At 30.9% G+C, this 10,256-nt stretch overlaps 1 protein-coding gene across 3 annotated transcripts in view; it reads left to right on the plus strand.

Annotated features, from left to right (window-relative positions):
- Positions 1 to 10,256, plus strand: part of LOC142330089 (multiple inositol polyphosphate phosphatase 1-like) — a 45,343-nt gene that overhangs the window by 30,379 nt on the left and 4,708 nt on the right. For all 3 annotated transcript variants that reach the window (XM_075375147.1, XM_075375146.1, XM_075375145.1), the window contains 3 exons: positions 513 to 613; positions 3,648 to 3,757; positions 9,448 to 9,657. In XM_075375147.1, coding sequence (XP_075231262.1) covers positions 513 to 613; positions 3,648 to 3,757; positions 9,448 to 9,657 — 421 coding nt within the window. The remainder of the gene's footprint in view (positions 1 to 512; positions 614 to 3,647; positions 3,758 to 9,447; positions 9,658 to 10,256) is intronic.

Genomic DNA, 10,256 nt, shown 5'->3' on the forward strand with positions numbered 1-10,256 from the left:
CTTGAAATATGAGAGAATGAATACAAAATAATGGTCAATGTAACCACCATCAGGTGAGTTTATATGGATTGACCCATTTAGTTGTAAATATTCTGGTTTTTCACATTCAAAACTAAAATTTTCAAATAAATAAATTTAAAAAATTGTTTGCAATAGCTGTTCTTTGTTGAACAGAAGGTCAAGTAAAGTCAGTAAGTAAAGTATTATGTTAAACATAGTTGAAAAAACTTAGCATCTCTTAAATCATTTTATATGACTAAATTTTTTATTAAAATTTTCAACTTAAGTTAATCAAATTAGTTATTAGTTATATTACTATACTTATTTTATACTTTATCTGTAGACCTTTTCTTTTCTTACATAGTTGTGCACTTTAAAAATAATATAACAATAGAAATTTGCTTTAACATATTATATTTATAAATTATAGCGTTTTAATTTATCTTAATTATAATACTCACTGATTGTTTATTTTTTTATCATGTTTTCTTTTTACATTTCATGTCATATAGCGACAATTGACAAAATGTACAATCTCTGCCGTTATTCTAAGTCTTGGGATACTTCTGATATATCACCATGGTGCGCTGCCTTTAGCAAAGATGACTTGAAGGTATAAATATTAATATGTTCTATCAATCGTGCTAAAATATAAATTAAAAAGATAATGCCTAATAAAATAATAAACTTTAATCATTTTTGTACTTAAAAAATATGTCAAACTTTTTTTTTTTGTTCAGTCATTTGACTGGTTTGATGCAGCTCTCCAAGATTCCCTAGCTAGTCCCAGTCATTTTATTTCGCTATATCTATTTCTTTTCATCCTACATCCCTAACAATTTGTTTTACATATTCCAAACATTGCCTGCCTGCACAATTTTTCCCATCTACCTATCCCTCGAATATCAAAGCCATTCCAGGATGCCTTAAGATGTTGCCTATAAGTCTGTTTCTTCTTTTAGCTATATTTTTACAAATGCTTCTTTCTTCATCAATTTGCCGCAACACCTCTTCATTTGTCACTTTATCCACCCATCTTATTTTTAATAATTTCTTATAGCATCACATTTCAAAAGCTTCTAATCTTTTCTTCTCAAGTACTCAAATCGTTCAAGTTTCACTTCCATATAAAGCTATGCTCTATGATATATGTACTTTCAAAAATGCTTTCCTGATGCTTAAATAAATTTTTTATGTAAGCAAATTATATTTGTGACTGAAAGCTCGTTTCGCCTGTGCTATTCAGTGTTTTATATCGCTCCTGCTTCATCCATATTTAGCAATTCTACTTCCCAAATAACATAATTATTCTCCTCCATAGTCTTTTCTCATCCTATTTTTATATTCAGTGGTCCATCTGCTTGTCAGACTAAATTATTTTTTTCAAATTCTTTAATAACAAACTGGCAAATAGTTTTTTTGTTTCATTTCCCCAATACATCTCCATTAATTCTTAAATTATGCTAACATAATTTACTAAAACTTTGTGCACCAGAGCTTTATTCACAGTCTGAACTAAAGGATTTGGTTCGAGACTTACATCTGACCGAAGAAAATTCAGAATTTCTTGGTTTGAGGCTTAAGAAGAAGATCCTGCTAGCAGCTGGCACCTCATTTTCCTGGTTCAGGTACAGAAAAAAGGTTTTTCTTCCACATTTTTCGGAAGAAGGAGAATTGGTCTTCTGCACTGATGTACGTGAACTTTTCACTAAATTTAACATTTCAAACGAAAGTACCGATTGGAGACTGTTCATAGATTCATCCAAAAGAAGCCTCAAAGTTGTCCTTCTTCACAATGGGAATACTTATCCCATTAATACCCATTGGACATTCTGTCTGTTTAAAAAAGTGTTACAATAATTTGGAATTCGTTCTTGATAAAATTAAATATGACAAGATTACATGCGGCGATCTCAAAATAATATCAATGCTGCTAGGACAGTAAAGAGGATACACAGAGTTTCCTTGTTTTTTATGTGAATGGACTAGCAGAGACAGAGAAAATCATTGGATAAAGAAAGATTGGTGATAAAAAGCTTTAGAACATGGCGCCAAAAATTTGCACCAAAAAGCTCTCATAAATCCAGATGAAGTTCTCCTTACACCTCTGCATATCAAGTTAGATTTGATGAAGCAATTTGTCAAAGCCTTACAAAGAGAAGGTAAATGTTTTAAATACATCTGTGACAAATTTCCAGTCTTATCAACCACCAAACTAAAAGAGGTTATCCTTACTGGTCCTGACATTAGAAAACTTCTCAAAGATGGTAATTTTGAAAAGCAAATGGAAGTTGAAGAAAAAGAAGCCTGGGGAGCCGTTAAAGATATTGGATAGTAAACAAGTTTCTGGGCAATAAGAAGGATCCAAACTTCAAATTTAACATTGAGAACATGCTGTAGAAGTACACAAATTTAGACTGTTCCATGAGCTTGAAGGTTCACTTTCTAAATTCACATGTGGACTATTTTCCTGAAAATCTGTGTGGCATTGGTGAAAAGGATGGGTGAGAGATTTCATCAGGACATGAGATTTGGCACCTTCTTCAGGAAAGAAGGTGCCAAAGAATGGATAATTACGATGATGGCAGACAAGTGCTGGGTGTTACACCAAGAAACCCTATAGAGAACATAGAAGGAAAAATGCGAAGAAAAAGTATAAGCTATCTAAAGAAACTTTGATGATGGAATAAAATTGTAAAAATTGGTGAAGGGGAGTGGTCTCCAAAGGCAATACCTCATAAAAAATAATTAAATAAATAAAACTGAATTAATGTAAAAATGCACTATAGAAATTAGGCTTATTTTATTAGAAATTAAGGGGTCAATAACCACCCCGCTCTCCTCTTCAGACCACTCAATTGTTTAGCTATGAAAAAGTATAGTATAAGCAAAAAAAGTGGTTAAGTAGTAAACAGAGTATAAGCCAAATTTATTTTATTACATCACATTTTTGTAGTTTTTCAACTTTTTACAAATTTTGAAATTTACAATTTACAAAAATCCTGATCTGATAGAAAAAAATGAAGGTTATTTTCAGATTCAGTGCCAAAAAAAACATAAGAATCAATTATCAAAACCTAAAGAACACAACCGTCGCAGGCTTGTGTTAATTTTCACTCATAATTTTAATTGGGGTAGACAAAACTGGATTCTAAATGTTTTAGGTACGAATATTTAAGATACAATTTCTATGAGGATGGAAAGAACATTCAGGAAATATTAATAAGAGTGCAAATAGCATTCAATTTTTTTGCTATAAATTATAAAAAAATAATAATGATTGCGTAAAATTTATCAGTGGTTAATATAATACAAATCTCAGGAAGGCAGAGTAGTAGGATTCCAGAGTTAAATATGTAGACAGAAATTCCTACCATTATTTGAACTCAAACTACAAAAAAACACTTTTAATAAATAATGTAAATTTCACATATGTTGGGGAGAATATAACATCTAAATTTATCCCTCTTGGTATAAATAAAAATACGATACATTTCCATATGTTGTACACATATTTTTTGCATATACATTGTACAAAGTTTAAGATCTTATCTATCAGTTAACCAATTGAAACTTTTAAAAGAAAAGTTGGTAATAATCAAAGAAATAATTAAGAAATTTCTAGCCTGTATTTCTTTATCCCACAGGTTTTTGAATACATGAATGATTTAGCATATTATTATAATTCTGGACCGGGATTAACAATTAATCGCCAATTTGGCTGCCCACTCATGCAAGATATGTTAAATCAGTTTTTGTAAGTATACTCAGATTGCTTTTAAGTAGTATTTTTTTTAATAGTTTTATGTAGTCATCCTATTAAATATATTTAATTTATTTTAAAATAGCCAGTAAAACTTGTTAATGCAACCATCTACCTACAATGTCAACTGCATTTTGGTCCAGGCCAAAAATTTAAAAAATACAAAAAATTATTTAATTCGGACTATTTTTAGCAGACCTAACATTTCTTTTGAAAATTACACTAAATATTTACAGCTACAATGAAGCATATTATCAAAAAAAAAACCAAATAGGTGGATGAAATATTAAATTCTCCAGAAGATTATAACAGCTAGAATACCTGAAAAATCAAGTGGATAAACAATAATTTCAAACAACAAAACAATAGAAGATTTCAATAAACAACTTCCAGGAATGTTACCGCTTTGGAAATTTTGGAATTGAGAAATAAATAAGAATATACATGCTATCTCTATGTGTAAAAATTGGAGAATTACTCCTTGATAATTCAATGATGAAATAATGGGTCAGTGCCATGCAAGAACTGCCGAAGAAATACAGTGTAATAGTACATATAGTGCAAGAGAATCTTTTATGGAAGTTTCTTTGAAATGGAAGCTACACCTGCTTTGACTTTCCTGTCCACATAGGACATATATCTATTACATTTTCTATATTATATATATATACTTACAGAATGATTCAGAAGGAAAGAGAAATAATTCAGGAGCTGATTCTAGAGAATGAAATTTAAAAAAAATGTTCATATAAATATGTCCGAAAATGCTTTGTAACCGAGTTGCAGCTAGCAAAAAATTTTGTCCACATTTCAGTTCCCCTGATAAGAAATTTTTAAGGCATTATATAAAGAGTAAAACTGATGCTTTCTTATGTTTTTGACCTAAATATTTGAATAAAACAGCCCCAGAACTGTATATTGTGTAGTTTCAATCATATTCAACGTTAAACAGAAAAATTTGGTGACAAAAAACAAGTTTTTTTTAGGGTGAGGTACAATAACTTTGTTAAATGATAATAAGCATGTAAATAATATTATCAAAATTTGTAGAGAATTTTATTCTGAGATAATTGATTAAATTTTTACAAATTTTAGAAAAAAAAACTTTTATTATTAAAAACAAAAGTTAACATTTAAACTTTTACAATAAGTTAAAATTTAAACCCATCGGGTTGGTCTAGTGGTGAACTTGTTTGCAAGTTGACGTCCTAGTAAAGGCTTTTATATGGATTTGAATATTACATCGTGAATACCGGTATTCTTTGGTGGTTGGGTTTCAATTAACCACACACATCTCAGGAATGGTCTACCTGAGACTGTACAAAACTACACTCATTTACATTCATACATATCATCCTCTGAACCTTACGGTGGTTCCGGAGTCTAAACAGAAAAAGAGAGGTAGTAGAATAAATTTAGACTTTTGAGAAATTAGGTTGGCAACACTACCTTCAAAATTTATTTGAATAATATTAATTGTAATAAAATTGTGATTATGTGTTAATGATAAACATTCAAGTTTGGGTTAGTTTTTTTTGACATAATTAATTTTTTTGACAAAAATAATTAAAGTTTTAATTATTTTTGAGAATCAGGTTATGTAGTGGCTTTGGGATTTTTGTACTCTAAACTGCACCTATATTTTTCCAATTAAATCTGAATTTAAAAAAAGTGAAATTTAATTTTGAATTCTTTGTTTTGAAAAATGCCACATCTCTTCACTGATGCAGTATATGCTGATATGATTTTTGTGTATGGCTTTTGTAATGGAAGTACTTTAGTTGGGTGGAAGAATACCATCGTAGCTGTCCTGGATGAGTAGTTCCAAAATGTAAAGTATTTTGTAGAATTTTTAATAAGCTTCATGAGAATGGTACACTTCCCAGCACTCATGTTTCATCTGAACGTCAACTGGTACATGGTGATGAAAGGAAAAACAATATTCACCTGGTACATCTTAGTCCTACATCAAACATGTGAAGAACTTCTTCACGAGCCAACATTCCAGAAAGTACAGTATGGAGGACATTACTTATTTACGGACTGCATCCTTATCGTGTTCAAAAATTTCAAACACCTCCAGCTTGGTGACCATGCCAAATAACTGCAGTTTTGTCATTGGGTTAACAATTATTACTACTTTGTTGTTAATATTATTTTCGGTCAAAGGTAATTTTACCCATAATGGCATAAGCAACACAGAATTCACATCAGTGGTCTGACGTAAACCCACATGCTGCAGTTGAATCAAATTTCCAGCAATGATTTTTGGTGAACGTTTTGTGTGGCATGATCGACAACTTATTAATAGGCCCTTTCATACTAGATTGTTTCACAGGGGGAAATTATCTGGAGTTTTTAGACAAAGAATCTCTTACAATGCTTGAAAATCTCTCATTAGTGAAATTAATTGAAATTTATATCAATTTGATGCATCAACACAATTCACAAGTGAAGTAAGACAAATTGTTAGATGAAAAATTTACTGATAAATGGATTGGACATAGAGATTGTAAATTGACCCCCTCTCTTTTTTCTATTTAGCCTCCATTTTCATCGTAAGATATTACTTCAGAAGATGATATGTATTAGTTTAAATAAAGTGTAGTTTTTTACAGTCTCAGGTGGTAAATTGACTACTTAGATCACTGGACCTTACTCCCTTAGATTACTATTATGGAGATGAATGAAATGTGAGGTATACAAGCAGAAAGTAGACACACTGATGGAACTGATTGCTTGCATTCTCATTGCTGCTGCCATCATCAAGAAAAGCGAAGAAATCATTAGGTTGGCAACAGAAAATGTACGGAAATGTGTTGAAAGTGCATTGATGTCAATGGTGGAATTTTTGAACATTTATTGTAAATTAATACAGAGTAAATCACAGTAAACATTTTTTTAAGCAAATTAAAAGTGCTTTAATTTTTTAAATGTCTAGAAATCCTTAGTAAGTGTTTAAGAAACATCTGGTATTCTCTGTAAAGGTGCTAAACATGGATGCTAATAAAGAAAGAATTAAGAAACTTCTAATCTGTGAGAATAAGATACTCTATATAATAAAAAAGCTTATGGAGATGAATAACTGGAAGATTAGATACAAATAAAGGAACTATGAACCAGAAGAATAATACTGACCAAAAATTCTGAGTTCCCGAGTGTCAAGAGCTGCAAGCTAATCTTGCAACAAAGTGGGTGCAGAAAGGCATAATGCTGAAGTAATGAAATTAGTCATGTAAAAAGACAACATAATAAATATAAATAATAAATACATAATTAAACGCAATAAGCAAATGAAAAATATTTACAAGATGTATTAGTGGGGGATTACAAAGATGTGTAAATTATTTGAAAAGTTCAAAACATTTAATTAAAGACTTGTAATCTTGTTAGACTTACTATTACTTATACCATTTACTTTTAAGAATGTTAATTATCTTACTTTGTGCTTACTTAACTATTGTTGTGTGCATGTAAAATAATTCATACAATTGTTTTAAATGATTTAGAACAAATCTAAATTTTGTCCAGTTGTAATGAGCCAACTATAATTCTTACCAAACGTAAATTTTTATTGAGATACAGTATTATTTTTTTATTTAACTTTATTTACAAATACTGAAGATGTATAAATGAACTGATATAGATACAAAAGAAAAATATATACACACTTTATTTGTAATGTTAAGTATGTATAAAAGTAACTTAATGAATTAGCTTTAAAAATAATTACTTCAGAACTAAAGATAACTTCCTAAATTCATGGAATTATACTACTAGAAGAACTTATCAGAACTATGAAGATGAATTAGTGATCAATTTCTTCATCACTGAATGGAAGGATTCACCAATTGAAATCTTCCATTCTTCAATTGGAGGAGAAATTGTATTTCCAATGTAATTAACAATTTTGTTGTTAATTGTTTAGTTTATTCAGCAATTTCAGTATTAATGATAGCATAAATACATATGTAATATAAATACTTGCTAGCGATAAAAAACGATGAAATTAAGGAGAAATTTCTTCTCCTTAGCGTTATTTCAATTTTGTTGTAACTGCAGATGATGCTATTGTAACTGGCATTCATCTTGAAATGGTTAGGACCATTTATTGAATGATCGAACAGCATACTTGCTCTGTGTAATATTTGTTCATTAAATATGATATTTTTCACCAATTTAATTTGTTTGTAAATCTAAATCGCATGTCATTCAAGAATGTTGAATATAATTATTCATGTTATCGACAGTCTGGTTGGGAAGTCATGGTACCCCTAAAGTTAAAGAAAAATATGAGTTAGGGTATGTGTTTAGAACAGAAGGTATTTTCATTGGGATCGGTTGGTAACAATCTTTTACGTCACACTATGAATAAAAAAACAGATGTACTAATTGGCGACACGAGTAGTTACAGCGTCGAAGAGCGATTAGTAACAAGTGTATGGATTCATGAAAAAAAACATTCGTATCAAACAATGAAGCTAATAGTGATATGTTTTGGCAGCGCTTTAATAAGCCGCCACCATGAAAAGCAACAGTGTTGGCTTGGGAACAATGTGCATTGAATTAGGCAGTGTTAAAGATAGGCCGCGGAGTGGACGAAAGTTAACACAGTTTAAAGTATGTGCCGCTGTTGCAGTTTCCTTTCAACAATCCCCAATGAAATCAGCTCGTAAGGTCAGCAGAATTTTGCACACCTCGGACAACAATGCAAGACCATATGAAAAAGGACGTGAAAGTTAGGCCATTTCGTCCATGTTTATCAATGAACTGTAAAATGCAGATATGGAACGTTCTGCTGAATCATGCTGGGCTTTATTAGAAAAATTCCCTGCTGCAGTGCACCGTGGAAAGGTGCTTTCTACTTACAAATGTGCAATCTGTCGCAGTTCGCATTCCACAAATGCGTTATTTTGAGCAAACGAAAATCTTTATTGTGGAACAGAGTTGGAAAGAAATGCATCACGCGTCATATGGGTTGAAACGACAGCTGGTAATTTGTTTGATCCTTATTTTTCTGATGGACCTCTGAATGCACATACTTATTTAGAGATGTTGGAGGCATGATTATTACCAGAAGTTTAAGAGAAGGATCTCATGGAACCAATATGGTTGCAGCAGGTTAGTCACCAAGCTCCATTGTCATGACCACCAAGAAGTCTTGATCTCACCACACCAGACAATTCATTGTGGGAATTATCAAGGCATACATATCTGCACGTCGTCATACCACAAATGAAGAATTGCGTGATGATGTGAGGGCACCTTCCATAACGTAACACCAGAAATGCTCCGTAACATGTCACAGAGGACATGGTGACATATAGAATTGTTCATGCAACATGAGCGTACCAAGCGTTCATGCAACGTATCAAGTAAGTAAATAAAATAATTCATTATTTTACCGCATTTTTTATTTATAACTCATTACAAATTTTTAGTTCTAACTTTAGGGGGTATGGTGCTTCGCGGTCACCTGAATATTATTTGCACATTGAGGTTAATACATTGTGTACATCATGTTTTTTTTTTTTTATGTTATTTGTGAATGCATCAAAAACATTTTCTGGAAGCATATATTTCTAAGTATTTAGATTAGAGCAAATTTATTTGTTGCAACATTTTAAATTGCATCTCATCATGTTAATCAATAAGTTTTTTGTAATATTGAAATTTTATTTCAGAAACATTGTTCATAATGAAAGTTCATCACATTATCTGGGCAAATTTTATTTTGGGCACTCAACAACTTTATTTAATTTATTGTCGGTACTTGGTACACACACATCATCAGAACATATTACAGTCGATAATTATGACAAAATGCATAATAGAATATGGCAAACTTCACATCTTGATCCATTTGGATCAAATTTTGCAGCTGTACTTCTCAAGTAATCAATTTTTCTTATACTATATCTGTAGGGGAAAGTGTTGTTCCTTGTGTCATACGTACCTTGAGTTAGTCTGGATTGTGCTGCTATGTAAGCAGGAAACAGTAGAGTGTCATTTGATTTGCTACAGGGAGCACTGTGGATGTTGTTTTACCCCATTGTGTAATGCTAGCTTTTTGTGAAAAATTAGTTTTAATATTTCAATAGTAAAAGTAAATATTTTTGATTGTGTTTCTTGATTTTTGGTGAGAAACACATAAACAACAAACTGAGAAAACCATAGAGGTAATTAGTTTGTATAGCCATATAAGGAAGTCATGTGGTGTCTACATCATTTTTTACTAATTTAAAAACAGTAATAGAAAATATAAATTTCCACCTAATATGATTTATAATATGGATGAAACTGGAAATTCTACAATTTTCAAACTTGAAAATGAGGACTTTGTTTTGTAAAAGTCATAGGGGAAAAAAGGAAGAAGATTGTTTTATAATGCAAGAATTGTGGAAAAATTACCTAATGAGATGAATGAAGTTCATTATTACAAAACAGTGAATTTCAGCAATAAATTTTTTCTAGACAGATAATATTTATGATG

Source organism: Lycorma delicatula, chromosome 9 (genome assembly GCF_047948215.1).
Source record: "Lycorma delicatula isolate Av1 chromosome 9, ASM4794821v1, whole genome shotgun sequence".
Classification (NCBI taxonomy): Eukaryota; Metazoa; Arthropoda; class Insecta; order Hemiptera; family Fulgoridae; genus Lycorma; species Lycorma delicatula.